Source organism: Thrips palmi, unplaced genomic scaffold (genome assembly GCF_012932325.1).
Source record: "Thrips palmi isolate BJ-2018 unplaced genomic scaffold, TpBJ-2018v1 HiC_scaffold_5, whole genome shotgun sequence".
NCBI classification, from domain to species: Eukaryota; Metazoa; Arthropoda; class Insecta; order Thysanoptera; family Thripidae; genus Thrips; species Thrips palmi.
The window spans coordinates 13,442,554-13,467,474 of record NW_023144632.1 but is presented as its reverse complement, the minus strand read 5'-3'; the positions used below and the strand labels follow the sequence as shown (position 1 = coordinate 13,467,474).

Here is a 24,921-nt window from a genome sequence, read left to right as displayed (position 1 = left end):
ATAAAATATGGCGCGAGGCGCGGCCGGGCCGGCGTCTCGTCCGTCTCGTCTCGCTCGGTGTCGGACACCGGCGTGGCTGGCGGCGCGGTGGCGTCGGGTGGGTGGAGCGGCCGCCCTCGCCGCGGCGTTTGAGGGTAAGTGCTGTTTGGTGTTGCCGAGTCCCACGGGGGCGGCTGGGGCTGGGGCCGGGCGGACGGGGCGTTGCCGGGGAGTGCGGCGGAGAGGGGACCACCGTCCGTGCGCTCCGCTGCCATGGCTGCCCAGGCTGCCCCCGAGCCCCGAGGCCCCCGAGCCCCGAGGCCCCCGTCAAAGCGAGTCGAGGGGCGCGCTGCTTCGCTGCTTTGCGGCGAGCTGGCGGTAAGACGCGGTCCCCGCGGTCCCCGGTGCAGTCACCCTCCTCGGTGCCCACGTCCTGGCCGTCCTGGCTGCCCCTGACTCCACTGCGACATTGGCGTTCAAGGCTGGACCGTCGTTAAGCTAGGCAGGCTGGCAGGCTGCTTCCGAACACAGGTGTCTCTCTCGCGCTCGTGGAGCGTCCCGTGGGGACGCGAGAGAGACAGAGCGGCCGGGGCTAGCCGGCCGTTCCTAGGGGACACCCCAGGGGGCATCCGGCGCGGTTCCGCGTCAGCAGCGTCGGCACGCTGATGGCGTTGACGAGCGGCGCGACAGTTGTCCGCGGCCTGGCCAAGTGCCTGGCCAAGTGCCTGGCCAAGTGCCTGGCCGGGCGGCTGTCCTGGTCGATTGGGCTGTTGACGGCGTGCTGCAGGTGTGACGCGCGCCCGCAGGGCCCGCAGGCGGCCGCGGTTGCTAAGGCTGGACGACCCGTCGACCCCCGACTGTCCTGTCCAAGTCCTGTAGTCGTCCCGTCCCATGGGAGTGCACTCAAAGTTCCGGCGACCGAAATGCGGAAAGAGCGTGGAAGAAAAGGCGGCGCCTGCGACGTGGTGCGGATCGCGGAGGCCCTGTTGGGCTGGGCGGTCGCGGCGTCGGCGACGACCCGCAGTCGAGACGCGACCCTCGATTAAATCCGCGGCCGGTTTATTGGCGCCATTAGTCGGAATGAAAATGTAGTTTCCCGCTTGCTGCTGCTCCGTCGCTCCGTCTCTGTCTGATCCGCGGGGCGCCCGCCCGGTGTTCCGCAGGGGCGCGAGAGAGACGGAGTGGCGGGGCGGAGCGGGGCGGGGCGGGGCCGAGGCGCACGGCCGCGCGCGGCGCTGTGCAATGGCACCGCGGTGGCGGTGGCGCCTGCCTGGCTCCGTGCTCTATTGTACTTTCGCTAGTCGGCCGCTCCATTCCATGTAATGTTCTGAGGCGGGGGCGGGAGCGGGAAGGGAAGGACTGTTGGTGTTGCGGGCTTGCCGGGCCTGCCCCTTCCCCTGGCTGGCTGGCTGGCTGGCTGGCTGGCTGGCGGCCGCGCCGCCACGCCACGACGCAGGGCTGCGCAGGCTGCGCAGGGCGCGGACGGCACCTACTCCACTTGGCTTCCCCACCCACCCTTGGGCTGCCGCTCTCTCTCTCTCTCTCCCTCGCATCGTATTGATCGAAGGGAGCGGAGCACGGAGCGCGCGGCTTGCCGTTCTGCCGTGCCCATAAGAATGCTGCTGTTCCCGAAGGGAAGGGTGGGAACGGCGCGTCACATTCAGTTTACATTTTAACATGCAAATAGTGAATAAAACAGATTGTCGATGTCAAATTTGATGTTCGGCTGCAATACTATTAATAAAAAATCTTCTAAAAAAATCCTTTTTTTTTTTTTTTTGCTTGACCTGCTTACTCAGTCAAAAAATAGTCGTCATTGATAATAGCATTTTTTCTTCTTTTCACAGGTTAACCTGAAGTTGATATTGGTCAGCGGAAAGACAAAAGAATTCCTATTTAGTCCAAGTGAATCTGCTGGAGACATTGCACAGCATGTCTTTGACAACTGGCCAGAAGGTAAGCTGCATGTTTCATCCTGATATAAAAATAAAAATAGTCTACTCAACTAATGTATAATCAACATGTTTTGTGGTGTTTCAGATTGGGCGGAAGAAGCGGTAGCGAAGGCAGAAATTTTGCGGCTCATTTACCAGGGCCGCTTCCTGCACAGCAATGTGACCCTGGGGGCGCTGGGCTTGCCCTTCGGGAAGACCACAGTCATGCATCTTGTACCAAGGGAAAATCTACCTGAGCCAAACTCACAGGGTATGAGCGGAGAGTCACTCACTTCTATATGTTTTTGTTTTTCTAATATATGACTAACTGGCGATGTGTTTCTGTTTGTAGATCAACGGCAGAAGAGCAAAGGTGGAGGAAGCAGCTGCTGCTCGGCCGCATGCTGCATACTGTAATGAGTGCTCGGGTCGTCCACACCATGACTGAGAAAGGCTTAATCTCACTTTGCCTTCAACTACATTGCAGAACCCGTTTTCAAGTGACGTTCGGGACACTATAATCTAATTTTAATGAATTTAAAGTGTTTTTATGCTCTAGAAAATATCTGTGAAGTTACAGGGTTGAAAGGTGATTCCCCTTTGACCACCTGACCCGTGGTTTGTGTTATAATTATCTGTACCATTGCTGCGACTGTGATGAAGTGGAGTTGGAAACAACCATAAACTTATTTACACTCCTCTTCGAATGACAAACCTTTCCCGGTTACCCTTATGTGACTTGTGCTTGACTGAGTGAGTTCACATGTTGTGTATTGTGGAATATGCTAGAGTGTGAATATTATACATACAAATAGATGTATATAATAAAAATATAAATATATACATATATGTGTGGCTGTGTATACAAATGTGTGAGTGTATACATACAATTGTACAAGATTTATGTGAATGTGTAAAAATTGTGTGAAAGAAAGAGTGTGTGTTGCTTGTAAGAGTAAATGTTTGTATAAAGTGTGTTTTCTGGCAGAGTTGTGTGTGAGGATTGAAGTTTCAGCAGCATTTTTGTTTTTGTTATTATTTGGCAAATTTAAGTACAAAGAAACCGAATCTAATAGTTGATGTTATGTAGTGAGGTGCTTTGATTGTTTGATATGATTATCCAACTGTCTTCTTCTCTGTAGGGACAGCCACTGAATGAATTTGTTATTTTGCAGTCACAGTCTTGTTTTGCTTTTTTCTTTTCCTTTTTTTTTTGTTACATATTGAAAGTTGTGTGGTGCATTCGGATCAATTGAGTCTTCATTTATATCTCTACTGCAATTGGGCTGTAATTGCATGCTGAATTACTGGCTTGATCATAATCGTTTTATAGCAAAAAAACAAACCAAAAAAACTTATATAAATTTTTAAAATGAAAAAATGGGAACAAACACACCTTTGTTTACATCCTTTACTTTGCCTTAATGAATTTATTAATTCGGATTTAAAGATTTTGTTGGTCCCAATGATTTGTTAACATTTGTTCTCTTCCATTCTGTTATTGTATTGCCATTTTATGAGTTCATGAAGAGCACCTTCATTGTGTAAATTTAAATGTATCTTTCAAATTTACTTGCAGACTTAGGTGTATTGTTTGCATTGTTTGCAGACGCAATAACATATTTATAATACCTGCTATAGGCGCAAGTGCTACCGAGAACTTAAAATGTTTGATCTATTATTCAGTTATAAAAGTTCAGAGCATGTATTATTCATAAAATGTGTTTTTGGATGTTTTTGATCATAAAATTGTCACTTACTCTGTTGTCTGTCTCAGGGAGGCTTGCTATTTTCTAGTGTTGTTCTTTACTCTCATTTGGAACTTAAATTTAAAGGCATCACCTGAGCATCTACTTTGTCAAATGTTTGTGTTCTATGGGATAGAATGTTTATCCACCGGGTGGTTTTTGTGGTTTACTTCATAGATTTAGATTCATCACACCTGTTCTGGTAGAAATATTCAGTTTTGAATTCTTTTGTAAACTTACCCCCTTTCTTATTTTCCCAACCGTCTCAATGCGTTCTAAGCTGTTAATTTTGCCACTCATTCATGCATTCTATGCCTCTGCGCTTTTGTCAAATTGTTCACGTTGTATTTGTGCCTACTCAAACTTAATTTTTTTCAAACAATCTCTTCTTACTCTTGTCAAGTCACAAATATGTAGCCCATACCTATCACAAAATGCCAATGAGTGAATTATATAAGTAGAATGTCATATCTCTCAAATTAGAGATGTGATGTTATCTTATTTCTGTTGGAAGCCAAATAAACTCTGGCTAATATCTATATTTTTCTGATGTGTGTGAACTTTTTACCTGACGTAACTTTGAATACTGTACTTGATACTTCTGTTCCATACTTATTTCTGGGTTGAGCCAAGTTCCTGTTGAGTGATTTACAATGGATTTCTGTGATAGCCTGTAACTATCATCCTCTTTTTATCAGCTTGAAAGGCTTGAGCGCTTTTTAAAGTGCAGTGGTTCCTTGGAAATAAAATAATAGATACGGCTTGAAAAGAAATATTTATAGAGTGCAACTTGTATGATGCTTGTTTCTTGTTTCTTCCAAATGACTAGTAGTGATCCTCCTTGTACAAACTAAGCAGAAAATGGAGAAAGGCTTCACATCCAATGTTATGGTTTGAAATAATAAATTTAACTTCGTATTACAATGTAATGCATGCACGGTTTCTGAGTGGTGCATTTTTTATATTAGCCAATGACCTTGATCTCTTCTAGAAAGTATGTAAAGAGGCAGTTAGAGCAGAGGGTGTCCAGAGGTAATTTATTATCCTGGGAGAGCGATGTTAAAAACTTTATGTCTACCGAAAGACCCACAGCAGTCAAAACTCATGCTCTCCTTTCGCATCGTATGAATCTTCTATTTTTTGTTACTGTACCAAGTTTGTTTCTCCTGCACACGCACTTTGCAAATGCAGTGGGTAGGAAACAGTTCAAATTTGAGTTCTCCTGAATTTTCTGTCATTAAGTCTTGCCAGTAAAGAAAGTAGGATGTACATTATACTTTGTAAACTTAGTTTCTCACAAGAACTTCCACCTCAAAGTGGCATTGCTATGAAACCCAAGAAGAACTGTGGCAACCTGTAAATTTTTAAATTATTCATCATGTAAATAACAGATTTTGCTCATGTATACCTTGAGTTATGAACATTTTCTAGATGCCCAAGCTTTAAAATGTTAAGAATCATTTGATTCATAAATTCTCAGTGGTATTAACCGTCTTAGTGGCCTATTCAATTAAATTTCATGTGTGTACAAATGCTCCTTTCTCCTTTTTGTTGTTAATGAAAGGGAACTTTGTTGCATAGGAGGCAACTACAGAAAAGTGTTCATACAAACTAAATCCTAGTGTATAAAGTATTTAAAGAAGCAGATTATATTGTCAGTTAATCGTGTGCAGTCTTTCTTTTTAAAACCCTGGATAATGTTATCATTTTTTTACAGTATTGCTTTACCACAGACTCCCCCCTCCCTTTGAATTAGTTTTTTTTTTCCTAGTAACTATTCTTGATAGAATTCTTGTTTTTCCCATTTAGGTGAAGTCCCTTCAGCCACTATATGATTTGTACACATGAATTCATTTGAAAAACTATAGCCAGTTTTTGAAAGCATCTTGAAGTTGAAGCCAAGATATTCTTTAGAATGTGCCAAAATGCCTTGGTAGGCTACAACTATCTTTATGCACAAAATATGCTTCACATTCACAATACTAATTGTTGACAGTTAGCACAAGCACTCTTCGGTACTTTGAAAAGCATACCGATAATGCACACGCTTCTCTCCGATAACTATTCAAAATCAATCTACAATCAAGCCTGGCTCAAAATAATGTCTGCCCGTAGTTTGCGTGGAATTATGACCAGTGAAAAAAGAATACAGCAGAAGTTCTGTATGCTGTCTGCAACAATATCTATGTAGTCTTGCTCTCCAACATCACAATGTCTGCTGTCATGTTTTGAATCATGTGTGACTGATGAGAATGATAGTTTTATTTTTAACAGAATGTCCATAAGAATATTATACGTTTTGTTTGATTGTAAATAATAGGAATAATATACCATCAAATTTCTGTTGCATATGTAATTTAATTACTCCAGGATTTATTCTCCCGAGATGAGTAGCAAGTGATCTAGAATAAAGTTGATCATTCAAAGAATGTACTGAGTTGTAGCATTATTTTTCCTCACTCACCTGAAATGTGAAACCACTCCTTGAACTTAGGGGGAATAGGAGAAAACGAACTGAAAGGAATAAAAATTCAAAGGCCTTGGCAAGAAATTATCTTAGAAAAGAGCTTTAATATTAATACTTTGTTACATATGTATAATCAAACAAATGCACATTTTATCACGTAACACAGGCTTATTTGACTGGTTTCATTTGCCAAAGTCCATCATTGAGGTAATGACAATTTTCAACACCAACGCCTTTGTTAACTTTTGATCTGCAACATGTACAAGATTAAAATATTAAAAAATTGGATCTCCAACAAACAAGAAAAGAGAAAAGCAGGGCTTACATGTCGTCCGTTGATAAAGAGGTGATTCCGACAGCAATTGCATGTTGCTTTCCTTCAGCCATAATAGCCTACATGATCAGTTAAGGATAGAAACAAGAATCAACAGATGCTACATTGGGAATTGATTATGTTACAATAAATGCTATAATTTGCATTCTCTCAAGAGAAAGTCAAAGGATACGACAACAGTGCCTTTAGGTACAGCAGTCATTTTGGCTCCTGGTGAAGTGAGACCAGGGCACATAATATTTGCTCCACTTAAAACAAATCTGATGGCACCTTTATCAACCTGCTCCAGAGGCAGAAAAAATGGATCTGAAATAAAATGTGAAGCCATATCAGAATAGATACAGAAAGGCTATGTTCTTTGGTTCCAAGTTCAAAAGACAAACATGAAAACCTACATTTGTGGAGCAATTTCAAAGTCGGCATCCATGGTCCTTCTCGTTGACGAAAGAATAGCAAATCTCCAGCATTATTCACAAGTAGCTCAATGTGCTCGTGACTGAAACAAAAAAAAAAGCAAGGAATGGGATCAATCTTTTGGCAACTACATTTTGAGTAGACGGGCACTTCCAAAAAAAGTTACAGAGATGTTACCATTTGACTATTCTGAAGGCATCTTTCTTGGGAAGAATAAAATCTATATAAGATTCTAATGTGGGATACAATTCCAATAATTTACTACGAATTCCTTTTTGTACAGAAGATTTCAGTTGCTGCGTTCCCGACACGCTCTCTTTTTCATCAAACCTGTTAACACACAAGAAACATCAAAACGCATGATAAATGATTTTTTTTTTTTTACTTTTTTCTAAATAGTTATAGGCAAACTTGTCATAAATAATTAGTTGTGCCTTGCAAGTGACATACTAATAGGTTATGTTACTTATTGAACATCAAACCCATCTCAATAGTGCATCACTATACCCCACCTTGAGGGCGTTTTTATAACGGGGTGAACGAAAAACGCAAAAAAATTCAAGATAGAGGGCCACAATTGGTGACAAAGTTTCTTTTTAGTTACATGTATGCAAAACCAGCTCGGTTGGAAACGCGACATGGGCATTTAAAAATAGGACCACAACTTCCCATGCAGGAGCTAAAAAACCGAGGTAGAACATACACTCCCGCTTGCTATTTAACATGAGTGGAGCATTACTCACTTTTTAAACATGTCAACAAAAAAATAAACTTTGAATAAAGAGTTCGGGCCGGCAGATGTGTGCTGCTGCAACAGATGACTGGCGTTGTAGGTTGTGGTTATCGTCTGCTTCTCCTTTGCCCTTGCCTCGTGAAGCGTCCGGGTATGAGCTCTTTATGTAGGCCCCAAAAATTAATTTTCTGTAGACATTACGAAAGATATTTTAATTTTAACTCCTTTGTTGGTTCATTCTATTTCTAGCATACTTTTCTGGTCCGATTAACTCGTCCGTTCATCCAGTCATTCATTCACCTTGTGCTGTTGGTACTCCTGTATGACTTCCCTTACCGGACTAGTCAACATCTCTTGAATCAGTTTATGGTTTAAATCTACTTTTTGATTTCTTTTGAGTCAACTTGTGCACCAATGATCCACTTTTCGAAGTTTCATCTAGAGTGGAAACAGTTCAGCAAATCTAGCCCGATGTAGCCACATTCATTAGAAAGTCACTAATCTCGGCCGGATGGAGGGCGCTGTGAACAGCTGTCAAATGTTTTCTGCTTGTCGTCTGGTCCCTCACAGTTTGTAAACTAATACTTGTTTATCAATTAGCAGCTATTTGTGACTGAAGTTATACGAAAATCGTCTACCGTGGACCGGAAACGGGTAAAACGTACTCACATGTCCATAGGAGGCAAGGTCAGTCTATTCACCGACTGGTTTCAAACCGATTTTTGTTTCCTCTTGGCTCCCCGCCAGTCTCCAGCACCGCCTACCGCCGCAGGTTATCGGCTTGATCGCCAGATTTGCCTGTCTTCTATTAAAGTAACACAGGTTCTTGGTTTTAGTTTGTTCGAGGTATGCCACATCTTTTAAGGCTCTGGTAGTTGATAATTGGCGAGCCCAAGTGTCTTTCGCCTTCGTTTTTCAGGCCTTTCACAGAGCCTTTGTTTGTCAATGGCTCCCACCGCCACTACCCCTGACTGACTCCCCCTGACAGGTGCAGGGAAGTGTCGGTGAAAAGTGAAACTACCGAAAGAAATATTTTCGTGAAACTAAATTTTCGTCACTAAATATCCACATCATATTTCGCTGTTAGTGACTATGGGAAAAACCGAAATATCACCATACATCATAGTGATTTACTTAATTGTCCTTTGGCTTATTTACAATCAAAATTATTTTAAACATTTAACAACAAACTAGAGTTTTAAAGAAAGCATTAACCTCTATTTAACTACATGATTGAGTTGTTATTATGTTAATCTTGTTCTTCCTCTATCCTCTTATTCCTTGAGGGAAAGACCACTTTCTGTATTTCATCCTTCATCAATATGATGACAATTGTGCATGGAGAAGAGTTTCGGTAAATGTCATTGAGCAATGACACTTACCGCTGCAACTTTCCTGGCTGGAAAAGGGGCTAGGAAGGAAATGGAAATTACAGGACAAACAAAAAAGTATAAGAAAAGGCTCAGGGGAAGGGGGAAAGAGGGGGGGAGGGGGCAGTGTTGACACACACTATCTTGTTGACCTTGACTGGAGCAAAGAATGCAGGTAGCTTATATCAGAGTAGTCTTCCACAGAAATCAGGTTCTGTGGTGCCAGTGGATCTACATGCTAGGTTTTCTCGTCACAACAAAAATTTGTCCAGCATGAGTCCGAATTCTTGCTCTAATCAAATGGTTTGCTATCTTCTCATTTATGTTATTTTTATGAGGGCATTTCTTCTTAAACAGCTGTGTTGGACATTGTCAATTTCACCTTTTTCCTCATGATGATGTGGCACCTTGCAAATGCCCAATACATCTTTGGGTCCTTCAGAGCTATTCATAATTAATTTTGTGGAACTGTTTGCAGCCCTTGTTGTACTCCTATTGGAGGAGTTCATGCTCGTGGAGAGTGAGAATTGGTAAGATTTGCTTCAACGTAAAGTTTTTTTAGATCAAGATTTAGAAAAAAAAATGCTTTTCTAATTAATATTTTTTTCATCTCTTCTTTTATTAAAAAAATTCAGCATTAAATCTGAAAGAAATCCCTTATGACATAAAACCAATAAGTTTGATCAAAGGTGGAGGAGAGCAGCATTGCAATGACTATCGAGAAGTAAACCCGATGGAGCAGGTTCCAGCCTTGCAGATTGATGGCCACACAATCGTTGAATCAGTATGTTGTCACAAAGTCTGACCATTTATGGAACTGTGAAATTCTTATTATATTTCTGCAGCTCACAGTATTTTATTTGACAGCTCAATATCATGCACTATTTAGAGGAGACTCGTCCGCAACGACCACTCATGCCATCAGATGTTTACAAGAGAGCCAAAGTATGCCTACAGTAAAATTATATTCTGAGCCCAGTTCCTGTAATATTATGATACATTTTGTTTTCTTGGACAGGTTCGAGAGGTCTGTGAGGTGATACAGTCTGGAATACAACCACTTCAAAATTTGGTTGTTCTGATTTATGTGGGAGAAGAGAAAAAAAAAGAATGGGCACAGCACTGGATAAATAGGGGATTAAGAGGTATGTTTTATATATTGGTACTCTTAAGAATAAATAAGAATTTGTTAAGGTCCATTTTGAACTGTTTCTTTCTACTTTTGTCTTTACACAGCTGTTGAAAAACTCCTAACAACCTGTGCTGGCAAGTATTGTGTTGGAGATGATATTACACTGGCTGATTGTTGCTTGATTCCTCAAGTCTTCAATGCAAGACGGTGAGTTCTTTAAATTGTTGAACTTGAGGAATGAATGAATGACCATAATTTTTTCAATCATCCAAATGAACTTAATTTTCCAGTTTCCATGTCGATTTACGACCATTCCCAATAATATTGAGGATTGACAGAGAGCTGGAAAACCATCCAGCCTTCCGTGCTGCTCATCCTTCTTGCCAACCAGACTGTCCACCCGAAGCCAAGTAGCTAGGGCGTCCACCACAGCACATCAGACAAGCAAGAGCCTATCAAAGCGAGTTTTGTTAGAATGCTTTCTTGTCCTCTTCATTTTGAAGACTCAAGTGGTATGATAAAAACATACCTCTGAGATAAATGAGATGTGCTGTTGTGGTGGATGGAGAATTTCTTCAAATTCTCAAATGAAAGAAAATATGTTACCAACTCCTTGGTATTAAAAAACCGTTTCAATACTCTCCCTGAAAATTTTCCTGGGTGAAAAAGACAATTGTTACTTTGCAGCTGGAACAAATTGAGCTTGCCTTCCTTCTAGTACCTTTTTGCAAAGTCCATTTTTGGACACATTTATTTGTGTTGATGTAATCAGACTTCATTATTACCATTTTTATAACCTTGTTGTAATTGTTTACACATTGAAAGCCACTCCTCACGATGTTGAAGCCAACTTAAATGTACACACTGATGAGTGATACAAAAAATGTACTTATATTTTAGAAATTTTCCCTTTCTGCATTATAGTCAGAAATTAAGCAAGTGCCTTATGCAATTATGTGTGTAGAGTTTATGTGTAATTTGAATCCTCATATTCAGCGCTGGAAGCACAAATTGTAAGACAGACTATTTATGCTGCCTCTGTTGACCACCATGTACTTACTACTGTATATCCTGTAGTGTTGAAGGTGCCTTTCAATTTTTTCTGTTCCCTGATTTTTTATCAATTTCACTTTGTGAATCCTCAGATAGTTTTGGTTTGTCAGAACCCTGACTGGCGGCAAAGAATTCAAAGAGAGCAATTTTATCCCACATTTTTTATAAATTAGATTTTTTAAGTTTTTTTTTTGTTGGTAGAATACATGTTTTAATTGATCGACATAGATGCAGGCATCAAGGTTTGCATAGTATTTTAGTATTTTGTTTCAAGATATATATCACAATGTTTCTTTTAATAATAACTTTCCCTTAAAAACTGTGAATCTTTAATCAATGTAACAATATCCTCTTCCTTTTACAATGCGGGAAGTGTACAGCAAGCTGTACTTCTAGCTCTGTCTTCCCGACTCTTATTGTAAAATAATTATAAAGTAGATACCAATTTAAATACAAATTTACATTATGTGATAAAATATTATCATATCGTTATCATATCCAAGCCTGCTTTTGCTTATCTTTCATGCATTTTTTTTTCTTCTTCTGGGAAATGGAAGAGTGACGTGAAAGACAAAAAAAACAAAAAAAACATCCAACCAGTCTTTCTAATTAGATTCTTCACAAAGGAAAATGCCAAGCATAGAAGTTACCAATCAGTTTGAATTCATACCAATGTCTAGGCCAAAGCTAAGTAGTTCTCAAACTACATAGAAATGACAGTAGAAGTCTTCCAAATGTGTAAAATGTGTAGAGAAATGTGTTAACTGGATGGATCATCATAATTCACATGTACTTCAAAATGCAGAGTCCCACCCAACATAGAATTTGACCTTGGCAGCTCATAACAGAAAGTTGCCATTTTCATCAAGCTCCAGAGTCGAACTTTTAACATAGATTATGTTTGAAGAGAAAAATTTTTACCTGTTAGGTGCAAACCAAAAGGCTGAAGTTTGAAATGACATAATTTGAGCACCAACGCTGAATCCTACTTTCCAACATTTGTCCAGACAGCCTATGAATTTCAAGCTGTGTGAATTATGATCCACCCTGTACAAATAGAAAATATTGTAAATAGGTGTTACTTTACTGCCATTGAGTAGAAGATTATTATGTTGCTTCTTCCACAAAGATTTTAAAACTCATAATTTTTGTAATGGTCACGAGGAAAATTTACAATTATCTCTGTAGTGATATGAATAAATGATTCTTCAAAACTTACATCCAACTTGCATTATGAATTTTGGAATACAACTTAAACAGTTTGCAAGAGAGGGAAGTGGTACAAGTGAGTTGTCTGTTCTGCATTTGTAGGATCTCACAATGGTATTAAGCCTCAGTGTGGCCAGATAGCTTAGCTATAGACAAACATAGTTCCTACGGCTTGGTAGAGACAAAGGACTTGCAGAATAGGGATGAGGGATAGCATGTCTTGATCAGTCTTGATGCTGATTTATCAAGACTGACTGAGGGGAGGGGAGGGAGGAATGGTAGAGAAAGGTGGGAGTGACAGTGGAGAGGGGGGACTTTGTTGACATGTGACCAGCATGTGAGCACTAACCTTGTGCAGGCCGTGTGCAACCAAAGTACACTCTCTCTCCCGTCAGTTTCTGGTACAAAACCGCCTGATTATCTCTCTTTCTCTACGGAGCTCCACTTGAGAGCCTTGACGACTGACGACCCGTATTCACGTGCGATTCCACATACTTTTCTCAACAGTTGCCTGTTCACTGCATCAAACGTCATCATGAACTCAAGCAAATTGGTACTGTCCTATCCTGTCATAATGTTTTAAGTTAGAGCGGTTTCTTTCTCACTATTTTATACATTGGTAACTTTGATTTTCAGCCACAGTTGTATTCTTACTGGAGAAGCTCTTGCTCTTACCGGGTAAGAATAGGTAAGTAAACCAATTTGATCTGGGCTAGTATGTGAATCTCAATTTGGTTGAATAGGTTTCCCACCTCTTTGAACACAGCATCATAGTATTAAATCTGTGAGCAACAGTACATTGATAGTACAGTGGTTGAAGACACTGAGCCTGGTAAATCAATGCAGGTGTATCACCTCATTTCTTCAGATGTTCTTTAGGTAACCAAGACATGGGAAAATGACAGAAACATAAAATCAAGCAAATTGCTGACTCCTTTGCCAACCCCACAGTCATAATGCAACTAAATGGACCAGGTGTGACAACTCTAAACTAAATTTAAATTTCTCTATGTCTAGTGTTGAATTTGAAAGAAATAGACTACAACACAGTACCCATTGATATCTTCAAAGGGGGTGGAGAACAGTTCAGTGATAACTATCGTCAAATAAATCCAATGAAGAAAGTTCCTGCCTTAGTAATTGATGGACACACAATTGTAGAATCGGTCTGTATTGCCATTTCAGTTGAAATTATAATCAAATAGATGTAAAAACTCAACATTGTATTTGTTTTTCAGCTCAATATAATGCAGTACTTAGAGGAAACGAGGCCACAAAAATCACTCATGCCATTAGATGTTCTCAAGAGAGCCAAGGTAGGTCTGACTTATCTGACTAGTCCCAAACATGACTTTGTTAAATACATTAACAAGCTTTAACATGATTTTCAACAGGTCCGTGAAATTTGTGAAATGATCCAATCAGGGATACAGCCACTACAAAATGTAGGTGTTGTGTCTCGTTTTGAAAACTTTGTAAAAGAAAATCAAGAAAGTATCAAATTGGAATGGGCACAATATTGGATTATTCAAGGATTTACAGGTCTCGCACAGTTTTCTCTTGAACAAATGTTAAATGACAGATTACTTGCTCCTTGTTGACACAGTAATGTTTAACAATATTTTGTCTCAACAGCTCTTAATGAAGTTCTGACTGCCTCAGCTGGCAAATACTGTGTTGGAGATGACATAACACTAGCAGATTGTTGCCTCATCCCTCAAGTTTACAATGCAAGAAAGTTAGTCTCTGCTCCAATTTAATAACAAAAATAATATGATAGTTCCCAGATCTAATCTATTTATTTTAATTTTAATAATTACAGGTTTAAAGTTGATATGCAGCAATTTCCTAATTTATCTAGGGTTGCAACACATCTGGAGAATCATCCAGCATTCTATGCTGCTCACCCCTCCAACCAACCCGACTGTCCGCAAGAATTTAAAACCCATAAAATCTAAAATAGTCCATCGCACAAACCAAAAATATCTTAGGACAGAAAAGATTTGTATTCTTTTAATGGTAATAGTACAAGTAAATGGATTGGTAAGTCAGGAATAGTTGTGTTCCCACATTTCATTCAGGAAAGTATCACAGTGTAATAGAATAAATATGAAAAATATAATACACTTCACATTCCACCCCCCATTCCATAAGTTTTGTCCCATTGAACATAAGCATCTAAGTCTTTGTTTGAAACACTTGCTCTCACCCGTTGTAGTGCAGATTTAAAATCCTCCATTGCTATGGGGCGGACCTAAAAAGTTAAGCCTCATTATTGTTATTATTTTTGCACAAAAATGAAACATAGATATGAAATTAAGGAAAGGTATAAGTACCTGATCTGCTGTTATCTGATGCATGGCTGAGAAAGATATCGATCTAATTGGTCCAAGAGATGCTTCTTGACATAGATTTTTCATGTCTGCACCAGAATATCCATCGGTTAATGAAGCAACTTCATCAATTTGCTCATTTGTTAATGCACTTCGCTCATTTGACATAAGTCGCTCAACGATTTGTTTTCTAGCCTGAAACATTTGATTCAAGAAATTTAGCCATTGCAGAAAGGAAGAAGGAAGGAAAAATCAATTTACACTAACTGAGAATTCTGGAAGAGGGATGTAAAGTCGCTTCACTAATCGGCGCCTTGCTGCTTCATCCAATTCCTGTGGTCTGTTTGTAGCACCAACAACTAGAATACGTTCCTCTTCTCCAGTTCCAGCACCATCCTGTGCGAATAAAATACTAAGCTACAAAGAAAACGAGAACATAAGAATCCATATTGATTGGTAGACATGACTCACAAGTTGTACAAGAAACTCTGTCTTGATTCTACGAGAACTTTCGTGTTCAGTGTCACTTCTCTGGGTTAGCAGGGAATCAATTTCATCAATAAAAACCACAGCAGGTTGATGCACTCTGTAAGGCACACATAAGTCAATAATTCATACACCTTTTAATGATTAAATTTTTAAATTTGTGTCAAAATAACTGTAAAATATTTTGAAGTAGAACCTACTTAGCAACAGCAAAGAGAGCTCGCACCATTTTTTCACCATCTCCAATCCACTTTGATGTTAGAGATGATGCACTAATACTGAAGAAAGTGGACTGAGACTGAGATGCAATACATTTTCCTGCCAGAAAGCAGAACATTGTAAGAAAGGATACAAAACTACTTGCTATAGTAAGGTATAGTTAGTTCAGCCAAAGTTGGCAGATCAGCAAGCTTTTGCTATGCAGGGCTATTCTTTGTGACATTATGAGTGTGGCAAACAGTACCAATAAATGATACCTTGGAACAAGTGTCTTACAAAAGGATTGAACCCTTTATAATGAACTGAACAGGCGCAGTCAGCACTCAATGAAGATGAGGCTGTTAAGGATTTTCTTGGGTCCTAATCAAGCCAACTTTGAATGAACAAGCTACAATTTTTATTTATTTTCATACCAATTAGTGTTTTACCAGTCCCAGGAGGCCCAAACAATAGAAGACCCTTTGGAGGTTTCCTCAAACCAGTAAATATATCAGGTCGTAAAAGAGGCCAAACGACTATTTCCTAGAAGATAAAATATAGACATGATAAAAAAAAAAAAGCAATTGAAAACCAAATTATATTTAGAGACAAAATGAAAGACCTGAATTGTTGTTTTGGCAAACTCAAGACCAGCAATATCATCCCATTCTACTGGGGCGCCTATGTCCATAATTTCATTGCGAATGGTTTCTATCATTTTGGGATCAATGTTTTTTAGTCTTTCATCAATTTCCTCTTCATTTCCTCCCTCCATTCCAGGCTGCTTCACACCAAACATTCCACCAAAGTCACTGTAGAAAAAAAGAAAATGAATAGAAAAGAAACTAGGAGGTTTTCTTGTGTGTATAAAGGAGGCATAGTTATGAAAATAATTACTCTTCTTCTGTTGGTTTGATAGGAGGAACAAATTTGCCATTGACTCCACCTCGACGAGTGCCTAAAGACCGTTTTGGAACACCTGCCGCACCTCTGCCTATTCCATAACCATTATGATTTCCACCACGACCTCCATTCTTTTTCTGGTTTTGAATCACCTACAAGAATTATTAATTAAATGTGATGCACCATTTTTGGGCTCAAAAGATTAGTGTTGGTCAAGAGGGCAAGCATACCAATTCATCTCTTGCTGTTTTGAAGATGCTTGCACTTACTGAAGACATTCCTATATCTGCCTGTGTATTGTATGCATTTCTTTGAAATGAGGGACAACCTTGAACCGAATTGTTATTCCATCCACTGAAAAACCAAACACATAATGAATGAAACAAGCCATAATACTAGACAGATTTTGATTGCAGTAAATGAATTACCTGTTGTTGGTGTGAACACTCCCTCCTCTCCAATCAGCACTGCCCATTTGGGAGGACCTGGCAGGCCCACCCATGTTTCTCGTTTCTGCATTGCTGTTAAAATTTATTAAATCACCAGGACTATTCCCATTAGCAAAGTGAGAGCTTCCCCCGTTAGTTCCAAAACCATTGGCATTTCTTGTAAATATATTTTGGGCACCTATTGCTTTCCTGCCAAAACCACTGTCATCATTTGGTCTTACACCACCAGAGACATTAGGGTAAGCAGTGCCTGGCTGTGGTTGCCTTAAGCCAACCCCTGAAGTTGGTGCAAGCTTTGCAGAAAATGAGTCAAAGGAGCTCCCCCTCCTTTGCAGCCCACTGTTTGGACCTTGCTGATGAATGTCTACAGCTGTAGATATTTGAGGCTGTTCTTTGGTTGTGAAACCAAAATGTTGAGACACAACTGAAAATGTTTGCAACACGTAATCTCAATAATTGTCATGCAATAATGAGGTTGTGAAGACACAAATGCAATACCAACTGAAGTACCTGATTTCTTAAAAACAAAGCTTGCCGAACTTTGAACCTTTTCATTTCTGCTTTCTTTAGCAGTAGCATTTGCAAGTAACTTAAGATCCTGCTCTGCTACTTCATACGATGAGCATTTTCCTGGACAGTTTATTAACTTATCAACAGTAGACAGCACCGGCCTGCTGTTTCTCAAATTACTTTTCCATTTGGTTGTATCTGAATTGGGGAGAGAGAACACTATATATTCAAAATTGTTAATAGAGCTTAATTAAAATTTTGCTTTTCTAGTCATGAGTTAAAAATACCGTTTTTTCCTGAACCTGAGGCAAGGAGGAGTGCGGCATCGGCATAGTTGTTAATAGATTTTTCAGATCTTGAATCAATGAGGTTCTGATACGGCCTAAGATTATTATCAATGACCAGGCACACTCCTTGAGCATCACATCTGTAAAACACAAGCATAAATTAGACATCATAGAGGAGTAACATTTGACATTGTTCCACAACTGGCAAACGAGCAACGAGTGTCACAGTTGAGGTTAAGTAATGAAGGTACTAGGGAGCGTTGGAGAAGCTTACAACGAATGCGCTGCATAAAAACACTGAGAGAGAGATTTCCGTTTACAGCTAGCTTCGATGAATGGATCTTCATTAACTGACTTGCACCGGGACGCGTGATGGTGATATCTAAAATTAAAATTTTCAACCTCTCCCGGCTCCATTTTTGTTGACATGCTGTTGTTTTTGTTGTCATTTTAAGAAGGGTGCTTTCGAAATCACCTCTCACAACAGCTAATCTGGTCATTTCCGGTCGTTGTAGGGAAAGAGAAGGGGAAAGAGGGGGAGAGGGGAAGGGAGGGAGTGAGTGTTGTGTGTACAGCGAAAAGCGAATGAAGGGTGAAGTAAAGTGCCATTTTTAACATGAACCCGTGATTAAGAAAATACTTTTACCTTCTTGGTAAGTTCATTGGTTCCGTATGTATCGGTAGTTGCCTCAATTCATTTGTCTTCATTTAATCGCAGTTAAAGTTAGTCGTTTTTTTTTTAAATTGTTGTCAACCTCAATGTTTTTCTTAGTTTATTTTTTACCTCAATGGAAGTAATGATGTTAAATCAGTTGTGTGATTCTGATGCATCACTCTTTTCTAATCGATTGTCCATGTAGTAATTCTTGTTCAAATGTTGATCATAACCAAGTTTAATTTAGAGGTCAACCATGCCCAACATGCCGCAACTATGGGTGACATGGTCATTATGAAAACGTTAATTTGCTTTCCAGGCCATTTGTTGAAGATTTCTAATGTGAACGTTTATCGATGGACATGCATAGGTGAGTTTACTCCCAGTTCCTATCCCACGTCCATTGACACTCCTTCAGTATCCTTTTAACTTCTTATTACAATTTATTTAGGATAAGTAAAATTAAGCTAGGAATCCTCTTCCTATCTAAAAACTTCAGTAATGTCTTCCTGCCCCCTATCCTCTTGTAATCTTGTCAGTGTCACTTGGAGGGCCAGTGCCAGCTGCTCTAATTTTGATTTCTTCTTATTCTGAGTGACCTTTTTATCTATTTAAGGCTGAAAAATGGAGCTGATAAGAAAGAGGGTGATGCTGTGTCTCAAACTTCCTCTCATCAGAGGAGAAAAAAGAATGGTGATAGATCCAAGCAATCCAGTGGATATCTTCAAGTGAGTATTGTACATGATTGTGTTCATTGTCATTTATTCTGAGTTCAACAAATCTTTCCCTCTATATGTTTCAGGAATGGGTTCATCAGTCTCGATCATTTGTGACTGCTCCGCATTATGATCCGCAGTACAGTCAGCTTGTTGGTCCTTATTGGGAAGTTGCTAGCTCTCCAAGAATGTTTGCTGCATTCTCAGACCCCACTGTATGTCGTTACTCTGTCCCCACTGCTCCTCCACCACCTTTAACTTATTCATATGAACCGGTCTCCCTTCCTATTTATCAACCAGCTTATCAGGTAAGTTTTTGTTTATTCTGCTGTGTTTTTGGGGGTTTGTGGAATTCTTTTATTGACATTAATCTTCTGCAGCCACCTGTAGCCCCAAGCCCAGTTGGCACTTGGCGTTCCCCTCAGCATGTGCCCAGTCGAGGAACCTTGAAATCTGACCGACCAAAGCAGTCTGGTAGATCAAATGCCCACACTTCATCCAAACAATCTAATAGAAATTCCTCTTCAAGACACAATTTATCCAACAGCCCTTTATTACAGCATCAAAACATGCAAGGGTACTCACCATTTCTATTTTTTTTTTAATTTATTTTTGCATTTTAGTTTTTGATAGAGGTGTACTTATGTGTTAAATTTTTTCCCCATACAGTGCTGCAACCCAAGATGAGTACCTCAGTTTGCCACCTGGAACTCAACAGGGCTGTGACCTTGATGACACTCATCGGCGATTCAGTGACCCAGGACTCGCTCGCTCTGAACCCGATTCAACTCCTCCTAATAATATCAACAACAACAATAACAACAGCAACAACAACCACCACCACCATCATCTTGATGAAGAAAATGAAAGTGGAGAGTGGTCACATGACAGTGGTAGTTCATCTGCCAAAAGTATAAATTATGAAAACATAGCATTATCTGAACAGCTCAACCTTTTGAAGGCGGAGAATAAAAGACTTGCACTGGAATTGCGTGACACACGAGCTGAGTTACACAAGCTGAAACTGCAAGCAGCAGCATGGGCTAATCCCATTCAGCAGGACTATCAGCCTGGAATGATATCAGGTACACTTGATTGATTAACACATTTACGTAATACCAGGCCTCCATGGTTCTGAAATGACATTATTATGAAAAATATAATATTACCATCCAATTTTTTCATCAAGATTTGGTTAGAGAAATACGGGATGCTGCTCAACTCCGAGAGGAGACATTGATCTCTCGACTCCGCCTCATGATGGCTGATGGAGGAGTTCTTCGTCTCACACATGAAAAAGAGGTATTTAAGTTCATTAGACCTTACTAATTTAATTTAAAAAGCCCTCTCTTTTAGCTACTTGTTCAATAACTTGATTATGGCATTTTTATTATTATGAATAAATAAAATGTTAATAAGTGGAACATTTTTCTCCTTTCCAGAGTCCGGGTTCCAATCACAGCCGAGACTCCAGCACAACCCAACAAGATTCTGCATTCTCAGATGATCTTCGTGTAAGTGTCTGCAGAAACTTTGATTTGTGTGTACATAGTTGTTTTAGTAGACTGGAAACTTTCCAGAGCATTTGATTGACAGGGCGGAGGGGGAGATTGGAGAGATGGCTGGGGTTGGGTGGGTGGGTGGTGGGTAGGGGTAGGGTTGGGCAGGACTTGCGTCCTCACGACTCCGTGCCGCGTCTCCCCGGTCCTCCCCGGTCCTCCCCGGTCCTCCCCGCACTCCCCGCAGCTGGACACTCTGACAACGGTGTCCTTGCGACAAAGGGCGGGGAGTTAAGGGGGCTAGGTCCCTGTTAGGTCCGGGGTGTCCGGTGTCCAGTTACCCCACTGCGTCAATATTAGCGGCTGTAAGTGGATGGACTCATCAGCTGAGTGGAGTGGTGGCCCCCCTCCCCCTCCCCCACCTCTCCCTCCCTCCCTCACGCCGTCGTCGGGTCCGGCAGTCTGGCCAAGTCCCGCGCACGCATCTCAGGTGCACATCTTGTTTCAGGATTCTGAAAGGATTTCGCGGCTGGAGAGACAGCTCAACAACCTACAGTTGCAGAGGTAGGCACTGCTTGTTTGAAAATGGGCCAAGCGTTTGGCAGGTTGTGGAGCCTGACGGATGCATGTTCTGGTTGCAGCGGCAGTGAGGCGTCTCGACGCGAGGAGCAGCTCCAACGCGAACTCCTCGAGGCGCAGGCAGCACGCAAGATGGCCGAGGGCAACGTCAACAAGTGAGAGAGCCAGCCAGCAGGCCAGCCAGCGGCGGCGGCCTTCCCTCCCTGTCTACTGACAGTCTAGAGCCCACGCTTACCCCGCTCGCCTTCCCCCATGCTTCCAGGCTGGAGAAGCTGATGAACATGATGAGGAAGAAGATGAACGGTGTGACGGCGAGCCCGGAGCGGGACGCCGACCAGGTCCTCTGCGAATCTCCTCCCGAGAGCCCCGCGGCCAGCGCCACCAGTCCCAGTGTGACGACGACCTTGTCGACGATCCCAACGATTGCCCCGACCACGGCCCCGACCACGGCCCCGACCACGGCCTTGACGACGGCGCCGAGCTCCCTCGAGTCCCTCACGTCGGCCTGCTCGTCCAACCACGGTGCCCATTCGATGTGCACCTCAAGCGTCCCCTTGACGGGACCTGTCACAGACCTTTGACAGCGACCGGGGGCGCAGTGCAGGGCCTGGAGCGCCTGGGGCGCGGACCCGGGCCCGGCCTCGAACTTCCTTCACGTTCCAAGGCACTCGACCTACGCGCCCACCTCTACCGTGTTGCCGTCGTCTTTGCCGGCCACGGAGGGAGCTATGTTCACCCCGGCCCCAAGTGTCTCCTGCATCTGCATCCTCAGGAAGTTGTTGGTCAAAGCTATGGTAACGGTCATAGCGGAAATGATGAATCTCTGAGGGTCGACCCTGCCCCGACCTTGCCCTTAAAACAAAGAGTGGCCTCTTAAACTCTTGTCTCAAGTAAATCGCCCAGTAGTCTGAACATACTCTGGGTACTTTCATTTTATACTTAGGTGACTGAATGACGGCATGAAGGGTAGTTAAATGACGGCCTCTGTCAATGAATTGTTCATATGATCTTAGAAAATTGCCAACCAAGGTTTGTACCAGATTGTGCACGAGTGAGCTTTTCATGTGTGTATCACTGTTGAAGTTACTGTTACACTCATGCATTATGACCACTTCACTTCACGGGTGAAACTGCTCAATTCTGAATGAAGTGTGTGAATTGTGCTTCATCAACACACTTTGTCAATCTTACTCCCTCCCTCCCTCTAATTATTATCTGCACAGTGGTGGGACCAATGTCAAACTGTTATTTATGTGTTTGACTGAGATGTGCATAAGCTGAAACACATTGGCTGTCGAGTGTTGTCACTTTACAACCAATGAGTTACCAGGTTACCATTTTACATCAAAATTTAGGCTGGCCTGGAATTACTCAGCTATCAGAAATTAGTATGTGAAAATATAGTCCGTCCCAATTTGGTCTGATCTAATTTTGTAACCTTTTATCTTTCTTTCTTGTGGCAATAGAAATTTTTTAATCATGATGGTCTTAAATATTTTAAATTTTGTAATTCAATGAACAATTGTTAGGTGCCTTTTATCTGCCATATACTGACTTGTTTGCAAAGTGCCTTATTATGTTATAAAGAAACACTAAAGAACTATACTTTTTCACTAGATTGGCCCTCCTGGTGGGTGATAGCAAAGTTCCAAAGTTCCTTTGCGCTGTGGGCTCTATGTATGTTTTTTTTTCTTTGCTGAGTACTATTTGATCATATTTTATTCAATCTTTTCTGTAATGTAATTTGCCATACCATAAAATAACCAATTGTTTCTGGAAGATCATTTTCAAGTGGTTTGTCATATCACATTGAACTTATTTCATTTCTATGAACAACTTACCAATGATTTTCCACCTGTGTAGGAGTTATTTTTAATTCTGAAAATGTTATCTTAGGCACTTTCTATCAAAATGATATTGTTTTCCTGAGTAAAGATTGCCTCTTTCTGTGATTTACTATATCTTTGTAAGGAATTTTTATTGTTGTGCTCTATTGTTAGTCATGTTAAGCCATTACTTTAGTGTTGGTTTGTTTTATCATTCTTGCAATGGTTTCTTGCTAACTGTAATGAGTTTGCACGTTCTTCTTTTATGTCAATTAGCCTTGTCACCTCTTTTAAAAAGTGAACTGATTCTTCAAATGCCTTTCTACTGGAAATTATTCTTGAATCTGAATGTTGGTATACAGTATGAAGAGCCAAAGCTCATGTTCTGAGTTAGTTTCAATCTGTCTTGTGATAATATTATTTTGAAGTGAATTGTAATCTTGTTAGCTTCATTGGCTGTAAAAGCTTTTTTTTTTTAGAAAGCATTCCTTTTCCCTATTGTTTTTTTTTTTTTAATCCTTTTGTTGCGTTGGGCAAGGCAAAAAAACCTGACTTGTGGAATGCTTATTTCAATCCAGTGGCATGTTCAAACATCGAACCATAACAACCTAGTCTTTAAGGCTTTTTGTTTTTCTAATCAAGTTACCGTTGAGATCAATGGTTCTTTGAAAAAGTGGCACATTTTTGGTCAAACAACTCATAATCCCACTCCTACCCCTCTCCTTCTCCTTAAAAAAAAAAAACAATAGAAAACAAAGCAAACAAACCAACTTGTAACTATTTTAAATGACTTGTTTAGATTTTATTTTGTTTGTATATTTGTTTATTTATTTCTTTGTGTTCATATAAAGCTTTATGTGTGTATGTTAGCTTAGCCAAAAACAAATGCCATTGAATTCCAGTGAAATTTGCTTTGTTAAAATAAATGAGATCTATTTTTTTTTATCATTTGTTTTTGCATGTACTTTAGCTTGTATACAAGATCTCCCTCCTATTTGGGAACATGTATTTTCTTTTGCAATGCACGAAAGATTGCCAGCATCAATGTGTGAATAATTGTAATGGGCATCAACCATAAAAATGAAGTGTTCTTATTTTAAGTCTGTATTTGCAATCTCTTTGGATAGACAGTAAGTGATGCTGTTTTGAATACCATCAAATCAAACAGTCCTTCTAGATTCCTTATTGCATTGCTACACGGTTTTTTATTATTGTTGAACTGTTTTTCTGAGCATGTCCCATGACAATAAGTGTTTGGAATGGATTTGACTGAAATTGTAACTTCACTTATATCAGAATCAATCTGTGCTCTAAAGCTTTATTCCAAAGACATATGTATGGAACAGTGGTACAAAGTGTTGGTTAATACTGTTGAAAGGTTCACTATCTTCAACACCCACCAATACAGCTCAAAGTCCACAATACTTTTTCCTTAAATGCAAGGTTGTTATTCCATTTTAATATATTTTTGGGGTGAGTAATTTATATTTGTTAGAGGTGTACACATTTAAGGGAAAAAACAGGTTATGACAACCTGAGAATATTGTACATACACATTTTAAGTACAATAGTGCTTTGGATATATATTTTTTTCCTGATGCCAGGGTTTTGGTCTTTGGGTTTTAGAAAGTGTGTTGCTGGTGTTCTCCAACAATGAAACCGAAGGGTTGTGGTACAATCTCAATATCCTTCAGTAATTATAGTCGCATCAAAGAAGATTGATGCAAAGCATTTTAAACGATTATGACTTTTTAAATGCTTGTAACACAATGTCAATGCTTTTTGTATGTAAAATTTGGGTATTGATCATCCCTTTATTGAATAATCAGCTCATGCACCCTCGTTTCTTTGTCACAAATCCAATGCAATAAATATACTTAGTTTCATTAAACATCTCATTTTGTCTTTTCATCATCTGCCTACTAACAGAAAAACTTGTTCCTTTTCTTTTTACTTGACGTGCACCATGGCCGTCGTTCGCTGACGAGATGGCTCGGAGCGTCGTGTGGGGCAGGGGCGGGGAGGAGAGAGAGGGGCTGGACGGAGTCAAAAACGGCTGGGGGAAAGGAAACCTGACACCTCCGACGCGGGCAGGGCGGCAGCCATG

At 40.6% G+C, this 24,921-nt stretch overlaps 6 protein-coding genes across 8 annotated transcripts in view; 4 read left to right on the top strand and 2 right to left on the bottom strand.

The window, feature by feature from the left end:
• LOC117650922 (ubiquitin-like protein 3) overlaps positions 1-6,094 on the top strand; it is a 29,663-nt gene extending 23,569 nt beyond the window's left edge. The window contains exons 2-4 of the mRNA XM_034394568.1: positions 1,827-1,935; positions 2,020-2,184; positions 2,266-6,094. Coding sequence (XP_034250459.1) covers positions 1,827-1,935; positions 2,020-2,184; positions 2,266-2,330 — 339 coding nt within the window. The 3' untranslated portion in view covers positions 2,331-6,094. The remainder of the gene's footprint in view (positions 1-1,826; positions 1,936-2,019; positions 2,185-2,265) is intronic.
• Positions 6,095-6,212: 118 nt separating this feature from the next.
• LOC117650919 (malignant T-cell-amplified sequence 1 homolog) lies at positions 6,213-8,048 on the bottom strand. Of its 2 annotated transcripts, XM_034394565.1 has the most exons (7): positions 7,910-8,048; positions 7,620-7,797; positions 7,054-7,206; positions 6,858-6,958; positions 6,635-6,768; positions 6,454-6,521; positions 6,297-6,378 (listed from the first exon to the last, which is right to left on the bottom strand). In XM_034394565.1, exons 2-7 carry the CDS (start codon positions 7,628-7,630, stop codon positions 6,297-6,299), a joined length of 549 nt encoding a protein of 182 aa, XP_034250456.1. In that variant the 5' UTR covers positions 7,631-7,797; positions 7,910-8,048. The 2 variants fall into 2 exon arrangements, with proteins under 2 accessions (XP_034250455.1, XP_034250456.1); XM_034394564.1 differs by lacking the exons at positions 7,620-7,797; positions 7,910-8,048 and adding an exon at positions 7,389-7,531 and having other exon boundaries at positions 6,213-6,378.
• A 95-nt stretch (positions 8,049-8,143) lies between these two features.
• On the top strand, positions 8,144-12,382 carry LOC117650921 (probable maleylacetoacetate isomerase 2). Of its 2 annotated transcripts, none has more exons than XM_034394567.1 (7): positions 8,144-8,296; positions 9,458-9,509; positions 9,615-9,763; positions 9,847-9,924; positions 9,998-10,124; positions 10,216-10,318; positions 10,402-12,382. In XM_034394567.1, exons 1-7 carry the CDS (start codon positions 8,279-8,281, stop codon positions 10,523-10,525), a joined length of 651 nt encoding a protein of 216 aa, XP_034250458.1. In that variant the 5' UTR covers positions 8,144-8,278; the 3' UTR covers positions 10,526-12,382. The 2 variants fall into 2 exon arrangements, with proteins under 2 accessions (XP_034250458.1, XP_034250457.1); XM_034394566.1 differs by lacking the exon at positions 8,144-8,296 and adding an exon at positions 9,119-9,282.
• A 302-nt stretch (positions 12,383-12,684) lies between these two features.
• Positions 12,685-14,495, top strand: LOC117650918 (probable maleylacetoacetate isomerase 2). The gene is made up of 7 exons (XM_034394563.1): positions 12,685-12,926; positions 13,010-13,061; positions 13,391-13,539; positions 13,612-13,689; positions 13,768-13,915; positions 14,009-14,111; positions 14,196-14,495. The coding sequence occupies exons 1-7, from the start codon at positions 12,909-12,911 to the stop codon at positions 14,329-14,331; spliced, it is 684 nt and encodes a 227-aa protein (XP_034250454.1). The 5' UTR covers positions 12,685-12,908; the 3' UTR covers positions 14,332-14,495.
• LOC117650916 (fidgetin-like protein 1) lies at positions 13,576-18,006 on the bottom strand. The gene is made up of 13 exons (XM_034394561.1): positions 17,814-18,006; positions 17,540-17,679; positions 17,253-17,450; positions 16,722-17,166; positions 16,524-16,647; positions 16,288-16,445; positions 16,013-16,202; positions 15,825-15,933; positions 15,393-15,510; positions 15,178-15,292; positions 14,974-15,102; positions 14,710-14,901; positions 13,576-14,627 (listed from the first exon to the last, which is right to left on the bottom strand). The coding sequence occupies exons 1-13, from the start codon at positions 17,966-17,968 to the stop codon at positions 14,502-14,504; spliced, it is 2,199 nt and encodes a 732-aa protein (XP_034250452.1). The 5' UTR covers positions 17,969-18,006; the 3' UTR covers positions 13,576-14,501.
• A 74-nt stretch (positions 18,007-18,080) lies between these two features.
• Positions 18,081-24,705, top strand: LOC117650917 (probable basic-leucine zipper transcription factor R). The gene is made up of 11 exons (XM_034394562.1): positions 18,081-18,192; positions 18,514-18,564; positions 18,811-18,922; positions 18,997-19,218; positions 19,291-19,487; positions 19,580-19,995; positions 20,100-20,212; positions 20,353-20,424; positions 20,918-20,973; positions 21,051-21,143; positions 21,251-24,705. The coding sequence occupies exons 2-11, from the start codon at positions 18,551-18,553 to the stop codon at positions 21,567-21,569; spliced, it is 1,614 nt and encodes a 537-aa protein (XP_034250453.1). The 5' UTR covers positions 18,081-18,192; positions 18,514-18,550; the 3' UTR covers positions 21,570-24,705.
• Positions 24,706-24,921: the final 216 nt, after the last annotated feature.